The sequence below is a fragment of the Orcinus orca genome, chromosome 6 (assembly GCF_937001465.1).
Source record: "Orcinus orca chromosome 6, mOrcOrc1.1, whole genome shotgun sequence".
In the NCBI taxonomy this organism is placed as follows: domain Eukaryota; kingdom Metazoa; phylum Chordata; class Mammalia; order Artiodactyla; family Delphinidae; genus Orcinus; species Orcinus orca.
The window spans coordinates 52,758,856-52,775,496 of NC_064564.1; the positions used below are offsets into that span (position 1 = coordinate 52,758,856).

At 38.4% G+C, this 16,641-nt stretch overlaps 1 protein-coding gene across 2 annotated transcripts in view; it reads left to right on the forward strand.

Moving 5' to 3' along the window:
- Window positions 1-2,254: 2,254 nt before the first annotated feature.
- HAUS6 (HAUS augmin like complex subunit 6) overlaps window positions 2,255-16,641 on the forward strand; it is a 43,833-nt gene continuing 29,446 nt past the window's right edge. Inside the window, exons 1-7 of one of the 2 annotated variants that reach the window (XM_033439723.2) lie at window positions 2,255-2,704; window positions 7,162-7,257; window positions 8,577-8,655; window positions 9,165-9,297; window positions 11,831-11,978; window positions 13,584-13,649; window positions 13,954-14,002. In XM_033439723.2, coding sequence (XP_033295614.1) covers window positions 2,577-2,704; window positions 7,162-7,257; window positions 8,577-8,655; window positions 9,165-9,297; window positions 11,831-11,978; window positions 13,584-13,649; window positions 13,954-14,002 — 699 coding nt within the window. In that variant the 5' untranslated portion in view covers window positions 2,255-2,576. The remainder of the gene's footprint in view (window positions 2,705-7,161; window positions 7,258-8,576; window positions 8,656-9,164; window positions 9,298-11,830; window positions 11,979-13,583; window positions 13,650-13,953; window positions 14,003-16,641) is intronic. The other variant, XM_033439724.2, reaches the window with a different exon arrangement.

Here is a 16,641-nt window from a genome sequence, read left to right on the forward strand (position 1 = left end):
AAAAAAAAAAAAAGCAAGACTAAACTATAGTGTCTAGGGAAGCATACTTGGGTGGTCAAACTACAAGACAATGCAAGGAAGTTGTTATTATCTTTTAAATATAAATTTATTTATTTATTTATTTATTTTTGGCTGTGTTGGGTCTTCATTGCTGTGCATGGGCTTTCTCTAGCTGCAGTGAGTAAGGGCTACACTTCATTGCAGTGTGCGGGCTTCTCATTGCGGTGACTTCATTTGTTGCGGAGCATGAGCTCTAGGCGCATGGGCTTCAGTAGTTGTGATGTGCAGGCTTCAGTAGTTGTGGCACGTGGGCTCAGTAGTTGTGGCTGCGGGCTCTAGAGCTCAGGCTCAGTAGTTGTGGCGCACGGGCTTCGTTGCTCTGCGGCATGTGGAATCTTCCTGGACAAGGGATCAAACCCGTGTTCCCTTCATTGACAGACAGATTCTTAACCACTGTGCCACCAGGGAAGTCCCGGAAGTTATTATTATAAAAGTGAGGATGGTGGTTATCTTTCGGGAAAAGAGAGGTTTCTGGAATGGATGGAGAACTTTTATTTCTTGTTCTGGGTGATAGTTATGATGATGTTCACTTATAATGATACATTAAGCTATTTTTAAAAAGTAAATTGGAGTGCCTGGGGTATAAATCTTGAGTCGAGTGGCACATGGGCCTGCTGTTTCCTGAGCCTTATTATCTGGCCTTTCCATTCTTTATTGATGCTATTCAGGACCATCCGATAAAACTCCTTCAGAGTCAGTTTTGCTGCTTGCAACCAAAGAATGCTAATTGATTCAAGTGGCTTTGGAAAGTTACCACTAGCAGTAAGGTGGATATAGACAACTTTTTGGAGAAGTTTTGCTATGAAGAGAAATGGACTGATAGCTAGAAAGGCATTGGGGTCAAAGGATTTTTTTCTTAATGATGGAAGATATTACATCATGTTTATATACTGATGGGAAGAACTGATGATGCTGCAGGAGAGAGTAGAGGACAAATGCTGGAGCAAACTCCTTGTGTGTGAGAAAGGGAATACAGTCCATCGAATGTGTGAGAGGACTGGTCTTAGGTAGGCACACCCTGATTCACCCCGATTAACGAAAGACAAGGAAGACTATATGGGCAAAGATATAGGCAGGTTGGTAAACTGTTGGTGGAGGTTCTTTTTTGGAAGCATCTATCAATTAAGAACAAAGGACATCATTGAGAGTGAGGAGGAAGAAGTGGGTATTGGAAGTTTAAAGGAGGGAAGAATATACATGTAATTGTAAGGAGAGTGAGATTTGGGGGAAATAGTAGGGTGGAGAGGGCAGGCCTAAGAGTCTACTTCAGTTGTCATGAATTTTGGGTAATGCCAGGCATCATAATTGCATTTAGCTGCTAAGCTGCAGGTACGGAGTAGGCAGAGAATTGATATAATAGCCATTTGGATTCTGCCAGATAAATCTGGCAAAGACAGAAAGCGGCCAGGGTGCTGAGAAGAGTTCGAGGAACTGAGAGGCCAGGGCATTGGAAAGATTACCTACATGGATACTGAAATCATCAAAAATTATTCCAGGAGTAATGTTGGGAGAGACAGAGAATTAAGGGCTAAATCTCAGAATGAGGTCCAGCAACCTGGAGATCTTACACTTGACCTCCACAAGGAAGACTTGTGGGTGATAGCATACTTATCAAATGAGCTGGTGGTTTTAGTGTGGCAATAATTGCGTAAAGTGTTAATGAGAAATAAGTAGGCTATCCACCCCATTTCCAGGTTCTGCTGTATATGGCATGTGGAGGAGAAAGCAGTCATCAATTGACAGGGTTGCAGGGGAAAGGTGTATGCGTAGGGGAGAGCCAGATTTCTTAGAGCAAGGAGATGAAAGGAACATTCATCACTTGAGGGCAAACAAGATTTTACTAATAATAGATCCCAGGCTCAGAAGTTACGCGACTTGCTCAGGGTTACACATGTAGTGAGAACAGCTGAGGAAATCCAATGCTTTTCTACTACAGTGAACAGCTTATGGTTTTTATCTGACGCAATAGGCATATACGAGAAAAGGAACTACAAAGATAAGAAAAAAAGGATCAGAAAACGCGAAGCCGCAAGACGCCAGCAAAACCCCAAGACGCCAGCAAAACCCCGCAATCACGAGGAACTTCGCCAGCCCCGCAATGCCTTGTGGGTCTTGTATGCTCTCGGCTGGTCTTAACCGGAAAAGACCGAGGCAAGGGTGCATTGCATGGCGGGAGACGGTCCTCTAAAGAAGCCCCTCCTCCTCCGGAAGCCGGGTAGCGCCGGCGCAAACCGTTCTTCTGGAGGCGCGGGACGCTTCTTTTGTGGTGACTTCGCTTAGGCCGCTGTGCCGTACAACCGGTAGAGGCTCTGTTTCCCTGAAACTTTAGAGTCTCAGGCCATCTGAGGCATTTGAGGCCATTTGAGGCGAAATGGTTCCGGACGAGAGAGGATCAGGCGGTGGCAGTGCAGGGGCCGCCGCCATCTCAGGCTGCCCGTAGGGAAAAAGCCTGAGGGGCCCTCTTAGTCGTTGGAGCCTGCGCTTTCTTCCTTTGCTGGGCCCTGCCTACTGCGAAGATGAGTTCGGCCTGGGTCCCTTCTTTCGAGAAGGAGCATCTCTGGATGTATCTGCAGGCGCTCGGCTTCGAGCCGGGCTCGGCGACCGTAGCCGGTGGAAAGATCGTGTCGCACACGCACCTCGGAGTGTAAGGAGGCCGGGGCCGACGGGGCGGGGGAGTCTGAGCCTGGCCGTGCTGGCGTGACCCGCCTTGTTGCGGACCTCGTAGGTTGATGAATTAAGTAGTCGGTTACTGGGGCCCGGCACTGGCTGCAGAGTTCCTGCTTCCAGTGGCAGCCAGCCTGGTGGCAGGAGACTGTCTGTTATGGGACCTTGCCGGGAGCGCCTTGTAGGGGAGTAGAGTCTGCAGTTGGGGCGAAACTGAAGGGGCGGCTTATTCCTGCTTTGGTAGTGAAGCTGGGTGGTCTGTGAAGTCGAGGGAGAGGTGGCGGTTTGGTAACGGAGGGACTTGGGAACGCCTTCCGTTAGGTGCAAACGCCTTTAGGACTCGAGGGAGACTTTCAAGGTAGTTGATCTTTAGTTTATAATTTTCACTAACTGAAATAGCAGGCTGAAGCCTGCCACAGTTAGCAAAAAACTAGTAGAGAGTGGTATTAAGATGAAAAGTGAAAAAAAGCCCCTTCCTGCTTTGCTACAGATGTTACAGATCTCATCATAAAACTTAATGCTTGGGCTTCCCTGGTGGCGCAGTGGTTGAGAGTCCGCCTGCCGATGCAGGGGATGTGGGTTCGTGCCCCGGTCCGGTCCGGGAAAATCCCACATGCCGCGGAGCGGCTGGGCCCGTGAGCCATGGCCGCTGAGCCTGCGCGTCCGGAGCCTGTGCTCCGCAACGGGAGAGGCCACAACAGGGAGAGGCCCGCGTACCGGAAAAAAACAAAAAACTTAATGCTTTGTTTATATTTCTATGTCTTAACTTATCAACTTTAGACAGTCTCTATTATCTTGGCCACTATAGGCCAAGGAAAATTTGGGATACATAGGCTATCTCCTGTTCTCAATCTTCTTGACTTTTGTAATTACGTTATTTCCGTTTTTCTTGTGGCAGTATTTAAATGATGTGCTTAGACCTCTGTTTCTTGGTGTATCAATCTCAAAAGTATCTCTGGATTCCCCACGATGTAATTTCACAGTGAAGGCTGCTATTTATACGATAATTAGCGCACCTACACTTAAACCTACCCTCTGCCTTCTCCCTCTTGACTTTTTTCAGCTGTATTAGAACTGTTTTACTGTCAAGGTTTAGAGCTGTAATTAAGTTTTGTTTGGTAACTGTTTGGAAGTTACTACTATTTATATGTAGAAAGGTTTTGTCTAGAAGTCTAGTCTAGAAATTGACAACCAGTGGGTAGCATTTTTCAGGTTATGATTATATATTAATAAATGTGCCACCTATCTCACATGATTTGATGCCCCACCATATGGCAGAAAAACTTAAAGCTTCTCCCAGGCCTCCACTGAGGATGGTTCCCATTGCCACTGCATCCTCTCTATTGTTTTGGCAATCTTAGTTTTCTCTGCTCTGGCTTATTCAATTGCAGTCTTCTTTCTGCCTTTGAAAATTAAATAAAATCTGCCAAGTTCTGGTTCAGTGATGATAGTTTTTTTTTTAAACATTGTTATAGATTCACTACCCCCCTCCCATGTCTTTAGAGTTGTCTCAGTTGGTTAGTGGGAGGGATATACTAAAACAGATGTCCCCTTTAAAATGCTTTAAGCAAGAATGTGGCATCAAATTTACTTCAAAATTAAAACATTTTTTTGATTCACTTATGTTTACATATGTTAGAATTCATTCTTTTTGGTGTGCAGTTGTATGTGTTTCTAGTTTCTGTGAGCATGTAATTGTGTAGCCACTTTTCTTATAAAGTTAAATGTACATTTAACATATGATCCAGCAATTCCATTCCTAGGCATCTGCCCCAAAGATTTGCATTTTGGAAAAATCATTCTGGTTGCATTACAGAGAATGGATTAGAGGGGGAATCAGGGCTTTGCAGTTAGGTAGACGTAAACTAAGGAGTCAGTGGGAATGGAAAGGAAAGGTGATTCATTCATTTGTAGGTTTTTATTTTTGCTTGGAAGGTGATTCACTTTTATTTATTTTGCCAGTGAATGTGTAAGAGCAACATATACATTCTTTTGTCATCTATTTAGGAGAAATTTTGAAAGCTGAAGGATAATGTCGAGCCATATTCACTATGAGATACAAGCCTAAACAAAGTTTCTATTCCAAGGAAGAAAAAAAAATCCAGTTTTCCCAAAGGAAAACTTTGTCTGCTTTCCTTACATTGAAATGCAAGTATTGCTGAAAACCAGTTTTTAATCCTCCACCTGACACACAGCCTGAAGTGTAATTAGCTAAGTTTGCAAGAGGGGGTTATTTTGTTAGGGTCCAAGATGTGTCTTTATCACACATCATTGTGTTTGTTTGTTTATTTATTTATTTTGGCTGCGTTGGGTCTTTGTTGCTGCGCGCAGGCTTTCTCTAGTTGTGGTGTGCGGGTATCTCATTGCAGCGACCTCTCTTGTTGCAGAGCCTGGGCTCTAGGCACGCGGGCTTCAGTAGTTGTGGCACACGGGCTCAGTAGTTGTGGCTCGTGGGCTCTAGAGCGCAGGCTCAGTAGTTGTGATGCACGGGCTTAGTTGCTCTGCGGCATGTGGGATCTTCCTGGACCAGGGCTCGAACCCATGTCCCCTGCATTGGCAGGCGGATTCTTAACCACTGTGCCACCAGGGAAGTCCCGCAATGTGCTTTTTACAAGCAGACTTGTGGACCATGACTAAAGGACATGTACAGATTCCAGTTCAATACATGACAAGGCATTTAAGGGGCTGCCAATAGAGCTGACTTTTTGATTATTCTAGAAAGTAGAGACTCATCAACGAACACAGTAATCCCACTCTGCAAAGCTGGAGGCTGGCTAAAAGGAGCATTCCCACCAGACTTTCTGTGCCATAGCAAAGGAGATGCAGAGTCTGTAGCTGGGTACACTAAGACATTGTTAGACCTACTGTACAACTGTGCACTTCATAAGAGGGTAAAATTGCAGTAGTAAATTGTCTAACATTTTTCTGAGGTTATATTCCATAAGCTTAAAATTCAGATGTACTTATTTAAAGCATTCAAAACATTGGGTTCTAAGAATGTTTATGCATAAGGTTAATATCTGCCCTATAGAGATTTATATATTTCTGCACAAATACCTCCAGTTTATCTGAATGCATCGGTTTTGGACCAGCAGCTCCTGGCATTGGGAGAGCTGGGTTTCCAGAAATCAGCACAGGTACATTTGGTAAAAGTTTGGCAGGGACCAGGCCCATCCCAGGATGAGGTAAGTAGGGATTGAAAGCCATGGCAGGATTAGCTTCCAGGGATGGAGTCACAGGAAAAGAAGTAAGTGATGACATTTGAGCATTTTGGAGCATAAACTGCATCTGCTGGGTGAACATGGCTGCAGCAGTCTTTTGTTGAATCAGATTGTTCCGTCCATTAATTTCCAGCTGCATTTTTAAATGTGGAGGAGGGTGAAGGTACTTGCAGTTCTCTCTAGCACACCGACCCTTAAGGTCATAAGCAGCCCCCTCCATGGAATCAGCCCAGGCTCTACTAGGCCTTCAGTTGCCCGAAGCAAAGCAGAAGGCACTCTCAGCCCCCCATTCATTTGTTTGTTCAACAGATATTAATTGAACACAGTATTGGACCTGGGTATACAGTGGTGAACAGAGCAAACGTGAACTTTTCCCTTATAAAATTTCAGTCCAGTGGGTGAGCAAACCTTTAACAAATATCTTTTTAAAAATTAGAAGTGTTGAGGAGAACAGGATACTCTATGAAAAAAATAGCAGGTTTGAGAGATGATAAGGAGGTAGGAACTTCATTTGTATTTGTTGAGGAATAGAAACATTCCAAGGATAAAACAGTTGTTTGACAAAAGGATAAGCATGGGAATTTTAATGTTAACTCTTTTTTCCAACTCAAAGCTTATTTCAGGAAAATAGCTTTATGTGTTCACGGGAGTACTCAGATCTATTTGTCATGTCATCTGTATTATGCAGATAATCCAACTGCTTTCTAATGTTGTTGGGATTAGATAAAATACTTCATGTTAAAGCTGCAAGCACAGCTATTAACTTCATATGATTGCAGTGAAGATTAGATGAGTTGCTGCTTGTAAAAGGCTTAATTAAAATAATATCTGATAAATAATAAACTCAATAAATATTTAGCTGTTTTTATTGTCAGAAAATGTTGGTGGGTATCATCATTTTCACCATATGTTAGACCATGGTTTTCTCTCTACCTAATTAGTCTTTCCTTTTCTTTTTGTAGAATGTTTTCATTGCAGTAAAGCCAATTCTTCTAGTTTTCTTCTAATCGATCTACATTTTCAGAATGAAAACAAAAACTTGTATGTGTTTAATTGAATGAATGAATTAGAAAAATGAATTTGCCTTGACCTCTTGAACAGAATGAAAAATATTAATAGGCCAGACTCTTAAACAGCTTTTGATGATGCTTAGTTTTATTAACGTTTTTCTTTTTTCTTTTTTTTTTCCTACTTCTATTTCTTTTTAAACCATTAGGAACATGTTTGACAAGTTGAACCGTGATGCCTTTCAGATAGTTTCTTATTTTTTGTTTCAAACGCTTGACCAGTCTCTCACTAAAGAAGTTTTCAAGTGAGTAAAAGTTATTTCATTTTCTTTTTGTAGGGGATTTAAAAAGGGATTAAGACTTTATATAAGCCAGAATTTCAACTTTGGACTTCAACTATTATTTTGAATGGATGTTATAAAAATTAGGCTTGAGTCTTACAAATTTAGTACTTAACCTTTATAAATCTGAGTGATTTTTTTGTAAAATTATTGTAAATTAAAATAAAAATATAAAAATGTGAATATTCACTAGCCTTGGTTCTAAGTTATTTTGCATGTGATTTGGGTTTCATCTATAAGAAAAAGTGTTCAAATTTGTTTTAATATTTATATTGTGCCCTCATCCTCTTATATAGTAAGTCCATTGTTTAGGGCATTGTTTTTATTTGTGATAATTTATTTTTAATATTTTGCCTTCAGTTAAAGTTATGAGTGACCAGGAGAACAAGTGTATTTGAAACATATTTTCGAAATCCCTATCATTAAGATATAGGGCTTCCTCTGTTCAAATAAAAATAGATTTTTTGATTTTTTTTCTAGATTATAAACAAAATACAGCTTACTTTAACCAGTTCAGCAAATACAGAAAACGTTAAAGAAGGAAGTAAAAATTATTCCTAAACCCAACTAGAGAATATCACTGTTGACATTCCAGCTTTTTAGTCTTTTTTTCTTTGCATACTTAATTTTTTTCTATGAATATAGCATGTAAGTTATGCTACAGAAATACAAAAAAAAAATGGAGCCCTAATCAAATAATTGCCTCATAATAAAAATTTAGACAAAACATTATAAGGAGAAAGCAATAGGCAAATTTTAAAGTTCATTATTTTTGACTAAAACTGAATTTTTAATAATTTCATATCTTGTTTGTCCACAAAACAGTAGCACCCCTGACTGTAATATAGGTTATCTCTAGGGGTCATGATCTCTTAAGCCATTCTTTCTGTGCTTTTCATGTGTAACCATGTGTTTTTCTCTTTTTCCCCAGGCATTAATTATTATCCTAATTTATTTATACCATCTTTATGCATTAGTCCAGTGAATTCATTGAGAGTGTTGTCTTCTTTAGCTGATTTTCAGTAATTTTAATAGTGATTCTCCCTATATTTAACTTATATATTCATTGATAATTTGCACTAAACTGAATTCAACTCTATAGATATTCATAAAGAAAAAGACCTAATTTCTTACAGGTTGGTGTTTCTCTTTAGTTGAAATTTATGAATGTTAGCCTTGATTTAGCATTAATATTTCTAGTATAGGAGATAATTTTGATGTTTTAAAGTTTTGCTGAGTTTGCTTTTTTATTCATAATTCTAATTTTTATTTTTGTTTTAAAGACTTTGTTGGCCTCCATTTGACCAAAAAAGTGATACTGAATTCCGAAAACATTGCTGTGAATGGTTAAAAAAGATTTCTGTAAGTATTTTCTTTCTGAAAGGTGCAAACGTTTAAGAGGTAATTTTTTTTCAGGCTTTATTGAGGTACATTAATTTTTTTAGAGGTGAAATCTTTTTAGTGCTTTTATGCTAACAGTATAAGCAAGAAATACTAATCAGGATAATACTTTCTGGTGGTTTTTGGTTGGGATTCTATATTTCTGGGAAGCCAGCTTTGTTGGCTAAGTGCATTAGAAATAGGTTTTTGAGTTCCTGGGAATTTATATCACAGTTTTTGTTTAAAGAAAATTTTTTTTTACCATAGATTATTTTAGCTTATGTCCCCAAATAGTATCAATAATTGTGGCTTTAAATTTTAATTGCTTTTTGTGACTGAGTCCACCAAGAGTTTAGAAGGATTCAAAAATTCAACTTGTGGTTCAAATGGAATAATTCTGGTAAACCTGTTATGCTTCAAAACAGTGTGATGTAAATATAAAGGTTGTTGTTGTTAAGGTCTTCAAATCATCTTGTTTCTTTTTTCCATAGGCTGAATGTGGAAGTAGCTTCCCTCAAGTTGTTGGTTCACTATTTCTTTCTCCTGGTGGTCCTAAGTTTATTCATCTGATGTATCACTTTGCAAGATTTGTTGCAATAAATTATATAAAAACCCATTCTAAAAGTAAGTTAAGCTCACAGTAGGAGTTTTTTTTGTTTTGATTCTTAAGTTTTTATTATTTTTTATAATTTGTAAATCATTAAGAGATTTTAATAAAATAAAGTAAGATAAAAATATTACTTTACCTCAAAAGGCAAATGGTTAATATTTTATTGGAACTGTAGTTTGAAATCCTCTTGTAATGAACATAGGTAGCAATACAGATTATTTTCTTATGTTCTAATACAGGGGTTGGGAAACATTTTCTGTGTAAGGCCTGACAGTAAATATTTTATACTTTGTGAACCACATAAGAGTGTCTGTCACATATACCTGTTTGTGAGGGTTGTTAAATTTTTATTTTTTGTAATATAACCCCTTAAAATGTAGAAAGCAGTTCTAGCTTTCTGATCTCAGAAAAACAGCCAGTGGGCCAGGTTAGACCTGCAGGTTATAGTTTGCCTATAATTCATTGTATTAAATGTTGTGTTGAATTTGTTAGAGATTTATTTTGGCTACTGGCAATGTGTTGGAATATTTTGGTTCACAATTGCTGTTTTAAAGGGATTTGATCTATTTGCTAAATTATAGAAACAAAATATTGGATTTTTCACCTAAGACTTAAAAGAATGCTATTTGTAGCTTACTAAGTATGCTGCTCAGTTTAATTGAGTTATGCTCATAAAACATGGGAGGTAAAAGCTGGAAAAGTTGATGCAATAATAGCCCATCTTCCAATTTCTAGAGACAACCATTGCTTATATTTTCGTTTGTTTTCTTTTAGGTGTTTTTGTTGTTGTTTTTTTAAATGCACATATTATATGTTTTAATTATTTTGAATAAATGATAGATTCTCATGATTCAAAAATCAGGAAGTGAAAAGTGTGTCTTCCATCTCTAACTACCTAGTTTCCCTTCCCAGAAGCAACCATTGTAATGAATAATACTAGCAAATGTGTATATATTCTGTTTTTTAAACCCTAAATGGTGACATACATCTGGGTTTGAATCTTGTGTTTTTTATGCAGCAGTGTCTATTGGAGATCATCCCATGTCAGTTCATAGATTTTCCTTACTCTGTCTCTCTCTTAAGAACTGCATATTTGAATGGATGTGTCATAGTGTATTTAATCACACATTTGTTCTGAAATCAGCTCTGCTGACAGACAGTTGGCTTTTTTCCTAATCTTTTGCTATAAAAATAATGCTACAGTGACAAACTTTATACATATATCATTTTGTGTATGTACAAGTATATATTGTATGTGTGTGTGTGTATACATATATATGTATATATGCACTCAAACACATACCTTTTTTCCAGTTTATCTTCTGTGCGTGATTTTTTAAAACGTACATGTGATCTTGCTTTATAAGCATTTACATATTTTATTTATTTATTTTTTAAATTTATTTATTTATTTATTTTTTGTGGTACGCGGGCCTCTCACTGTTGTGGCCTCTCCCGTTGCGGAGCACAGGCTCTGGACGCTCAGGCTCAGCAGCCATGGCTCATGGGCCCAGCCACTCCGCGGCACGTGGGATCTTCCTGGACCGGGGCACGAACCCGTGTCCCCCGCATCGGCAGGCGGACTCTCAACCACTGCGCCACCAGGGAAGCCCTACGTATTTTAAATTTAATGTAACATAAGCATTTTACCAGCTTTTCTGTTAGATCTATTCCAGTTACATGTAACCCAAACTATTTTATATGAATTATGTGTATTTGGATTTGGCAAGATTTATTGTACATAAGGCTTTTAAGCATGGGTTGTCATATTTCTCATTTAAAGCAGTTTCATTCAACATATTCAGTCTCTAGGTGACTTCTACATCCAGCGAACTCATCCCCTGTTAAATATTTAGGCGTTTTGGTTATTTCTTTGCGGGTAATCTAGGACCTGGATTTACAATGTTAAGTATGGTGTGGGGTCACTCTTTTCCAGAATATCCATCTTTATTGTATTGAGCCATCTTAAAGTAGGATTTATTACATTTTATTACAGGTGAAAACCTGGACTCTCAAATGTTTAGATGGATTGTTGTCAGGGTCTGCTTTGATCATTAGTAACATAGCCAAGAATTACTTGAGAAATAGAGATTGGTTTTATTTGGTTGTCTTGTCCTGTTGATCTTACTAGGAAGAAAAGTACGCTGATGGCAGCAATGAAGGTGATGTGATCTCACCTCATCTCTTTTAATTGATTTTCTTCCTTTGTTGTTAAAAGATCAGTTGAGAAGTTGCTTATGTGTGATGATGTATTTGTTCATGGATGTATCACGCTGTGATAATAAGAATTACTTGGGGCACATGGACTCTGAGAATTTTTAATTATGTAAAATAACTCAACTTCAGATATCCTTTTTTATTGCCTCATTTAAAAATAGGTCATCCTTGCTTTTGCTGAAATTAGTTGTATCTTTTTGTGTATGTGGCATGCCAGCTCTTAAGGAGTTGTTAGTTAAATGAGGTTGTTAATCTCTCAGTAATCTCACACTTTTATATTTATTAGCTTGTACGTCTAAGTTTTGTGTATTTTATTTGTGTTCTGTGTAGATTCTTCTGTACATTTTACAGAGACATTTAACATAAAGCCACAAGATTTGCACAAGTGCATTGCCAGATGCCACGTAGCACGTAACAGATTTTTACAAATTTTGCAAAGAGAAGATTATGTTACCCGAAAATACCAGGAAAATGCACAGTAAGTAATACTTTGATAGTTAGAAAATGTAAATTCCTTTCTTTATGAACAAATGTCATCAGTATCCTTTCTTTTTTTTAACCCATTGGTGTATGCACTTTATTTTTAATTCTATCAATATTTATTTATTTATTTAATTTATTTTTGGCTGCGTTGGGTCTTCGTTGCTGTGCGCGGGCTTTCTCTAGTTGCGGTGAGTGGGGGCTACTCTTCATTGTGGTGCACGGGCTGTTCATTGCGGTGGCTTCTCTTGTTGTGGAGCATGGGTTCTAGGCGTGCGGGCTTCAGTAGTTGTGGCATGTGGGCTCAGTAGTTGTGGCACATGGGCTTAGTTGCTCCGCAGCATGTGGGATCATCCCGGACCAGGGGTCGAACCCGTGTCCCCTCCACTGGCAGGCAGATTCTTAACCACTGCGCCACCAGGGAAGTCCCTCATCAGTATTCTTTCAATGGCAATAATTCATGTCTACCTCAAAACCCCCTGGCTGTTATCTTTCCTTTTTTTTTTTTTTTTCCCCTCGGTACGCGGGCCTCTCACTGTTGTGGCCTCTCCCGTTGCGGAGCACAGGCTCTGGACGCGCAGGCTCAGCAGCCATGGCTCACGGGCCCAGCTGCTCCGCGGCATGTGGGATCTTCCTAGACCAGGGCATGAACCCGAGTCCCCTGCATCGGTAGGCAGACTCTCAACCACTGTGCTGCCAGGGAAGCCCCTATCTTTCCATTTTAAAGCCTGATAACTTCTGAATAAAGTGTTTTATGACTTTAGGCATACTGTAAATGAAAATTTAGAGAAAAGGAAGATATCATTTTAGTTCAAAAACTCAATTTCTTTAGGTGCTTTTTCTTTTAAACATGGAAATAAATTTTTAAGCTGTAATTATAGTGCTCATTCTATTTTGTATCCTTTTTTCTCTTAATATTTCATTCTATAAATTTTTCCATACTGCCATAATGTATTACTTTTAATTTCTACTTAGTGTCTTAGTTGAAGAGGTATTCCATAGTTTCTTTAGCCATTTTATACTGTCTTACATTTACATTCATCTATTCAGCACTTTTCTTTCTTGAGTTACTTCTGTGTGCTGGATATTGGTTATACACTAGTCCTACAGCATTAAACAAGACAAGCAAGGTTCTTACTCTCTAGACATAAATTGTGTCCAATTTTTTACAATTATAAACAACTATAGTAAGATAACTTTTTAAATGCTGTTTTCTATTCCCAAAGCTACAGAATCCTTTGACATCTCCTTAAAACTACAATGTTGCCTGTTTTAGGTAACATTTAAAATTATCCCCATGGTATGTGAGATAAGGATAAGAGAGCAGAGTAGTCTTAACTGACTTCCAACATTTTTACTTGAAGTCAGAGAGTATATGAGCCAAGAAGTCCTGGTCCATTTCAATAGCCGCGTATATGTTAGACCACTCCTGTAAGTCTTAAAGGGAGTCTGGAGTCCCTTTATGACTGTCTGCTGGGTATAATTGGAAGAGTAGTCCTCAGAGGCCTTGAGCAAAGATATGAAATGAGGGAAAATATCAAAGCGGGCTATACTAGTTAGTTGTAATAGATTTACAGTTGTCATTTTGTATGTTTTCTTCCAGATTATCAGTTAAACAAATACAGAATTTGAGATCAGAATGTATAGGACAGCAAAACGAGATAAAAAAGTAAGTGACTTTTAGAGTTGAAAGTTCCTTGAGATACTAGTTTAGCTTCCTGCATGTTACCGGTAAGGAAACTGAGATTAGTTAAAATAACATATCAATAGCTAGTTGATAATAGGATGAGAACATAATTCTGATTCCTAGTCCAGTTCTTCTAATAAGTTATGATAGCTTTGAGCTTGAATTTTATTTTTGCTTTTAATAGGTGGTTGTTAGCAGGTGGGTTTGCAGATTAATTAGCTCTTTGGATGGTAAATTACCATATGGTTTTTTTATTGACTAATGAGATTATTTAATTTTTAACTAGAATGGAACCCTATGATGACCAAAGTAATATACAAGAGAAAATTCAAAAGGTGAGACTTTTTTTTTTGAATTTTATTTTATTTATTTTTTATACAACACGTTCTTATTAGTTATGTATTTTATACATATAGTGTATATATGTCAATCCCTATCTCCCAGTTCATCGCACCCCACCCCCCATTCCCCCCTTGGTGTCCATATGTTTGTTCTCTACATCTGTGTCTCTATTTCTGCCTTGCATACTGGTTCATCTGTACCATTTTTCTAGATTCCACATGTATGTGTTAATGTATATTTGTTTTTCTCTTTCTGGCTTACTTCACTCCGTGTAAGACAGTCTCTACATCCTTCCACGTCTCTACAAATGACCCAGTTTCGTTCCTTTTTATGGCTGAGTAATAATTCATTGTATATATGTACCACATCTTCTTTATCCATTCATCTGTTGATGGGCATTTAGGTTGCTTCCATGACCTGGCTATTGTAAATAGTGCTGCAGTGAACATTGGGGTGCATGTGTCTTTTTGAATTATGGTTTTCTCTGAGTATATGCCCAGTAGTGGGATTGCTGGGTCATATGGTAATTCTGTTTTTAGTTTTTTAAGGAACCTCCATACTGTTCTCCATAGTGGCTGTATCATTTTACATTCCCACCAACAGTGCAAGAGGGTTCCCTTTTCTCCACACCCTCTCCAGCACTTATTGTTTATAGATTTTCTGATGATGCCCATTCTAACTGGTGTGAAGTGATACTTCATTGTAGTTTTGATTTACATTTCTCTAATAATTAGTGGTGTTGAGCAGCTTTTCATATGCCTCTTGGCCATCTGTATGTCTTCTTTGGAGAGATGTCTATTTAGGTCTTCTGCCCATTTTTTAATTGGGTTGTTTGTTTTTTTAATATTGAGCTGCATGAGCTGTATATATATTTTGGAGATTATTCCTTTGTCCATTAATTTGTTTGCACATATTTTCTCCCATTCTGAGGGTTGTCTTTTCGTCTTGTTTGTAGTTTCCTTTGCTGTGCAAGAGCTTTCAAGTTTCATTAGGTCCCATTTGTTTATTTTTGTTTTTATTTCCATTACTCTAGGAGGTGGGTCAAAAAAGATCTTGCTGTGGTTTATGTCAGAGTGTTCTTCCTGTTTAAGAGTTTTATAGTGTCTGGTCTCACATTTAGGTCTTTAATCCATTTTGAGTTTATTTTTGTGTATGGTGTTAGGCAGTGTTCTAATTTCATTCTTTTACATGTCCAGTTTTCCCAGCACCGTTTATTGAAGAGATTGTCTTTTCTCCATTGTATATCCTTGCTTCCTTTGGCATAGATTATCTGACCGTAGGTGAGTGGGTTTATCTGTGGGCTTTCTATCCTGTTCCATTGATCGATATTTCTCTTTTTGTGCCACTACCATATTGTCTTGATTACTGTAGCTTTGTAGTATAGTCTGAAGTCAGGGAGCCTGATTCCTCCAGGTCCATTTTTCTTTCTCAAGTTTGCTTTGGCTATTCGGAGTCTTTTGTGTTTCCATACAAATTGTAAACTTTTGTTCTAATTCTGTGAGAAGTGCTATTGGTAATTTGATAGGGATTGCATTGAATCTGTCAATTACTTTGGGTAGTATAGTCATTTTCACAATGTTGTTTCTTCCAATCCAAGAATATGGTATATCTCTTCATCTGTTTGTGTCATCTTTAATTTCTTTCATCAGTGTCTTATAGTTCTCTGAGTACAGTTCTTCTACCTTCTTAGGTAGGTTTATTCCTAGGTATTTTATTCTTTTTGTTGCAATGGTGAATGGGATTGTTTCCTTAATTTCTCTTTCTGAGAGACTTTTTTTTTTTTTTTTTTTTTTTGTGGTACGCGGGCCTCTCACTGTTGTGGCCTCTCCTGCCGCGGAGCACAGGCTCCGGACGCGCAGGCTCAGTGGCCATGGCTCACGGGCCCAGCCGCTCCATGGCATGTGGGATCTTCCCGGACCGGGGAACGAACCCGTGTCCCCTGCATCCACAGGCAGACTCTCAACCACTGCGCCACCAGGGAAGCCCCAAGACAACTTTTGAAGGGAGGAATTTAATCTTTCTTTTGTGTTATGCAGTGTTTACTTAATTGAACTCGTATGTCTCTCTTTGTAGCAGTGTTTTTGTTTGTTTTTCTTTTTTTTACTCATTATAAGTGACATATGTATAAAAGTATTAACAGGGTGCCTTTAGAACACTTGAATATAATGGAAAAATTAGCTTATAATCTATCAGACTAAATATATACAAAAGCAGTTTTAAATTAACCAGTTTAAATTTGGTTAATTTAAAATCTTTCATGCCAGCAGGGAAAATTCAGCTTGATTCTAACTTAATCAGTAATATTTATCTAATAAAATACATTACGTGAAGGCAGATGGTAAGTATGGAAGAACGATGAGAAGTCATGTTGAGGCTGACATGGCAGTAGAGAGGAATCTGGCAGATATAAATGATCTGAGGCTTTCAGAGGTTGGCTTTAACAAATGTGGGTAGGAGTGTTTTCTTATACCTTTGTGTTTGGATGAAATGTCTCTCAAGCTCTTTTGATTCCATGGTCACCAAGCTGCCTTGGGGTATTAATTTGGCTTTTTAGGCACTTTGTCACTGGAAAAGGTGAGTGCCCTCCTCAGGTAGTAATTATTCATTAATTCAGTGAATATTTATTGATCAG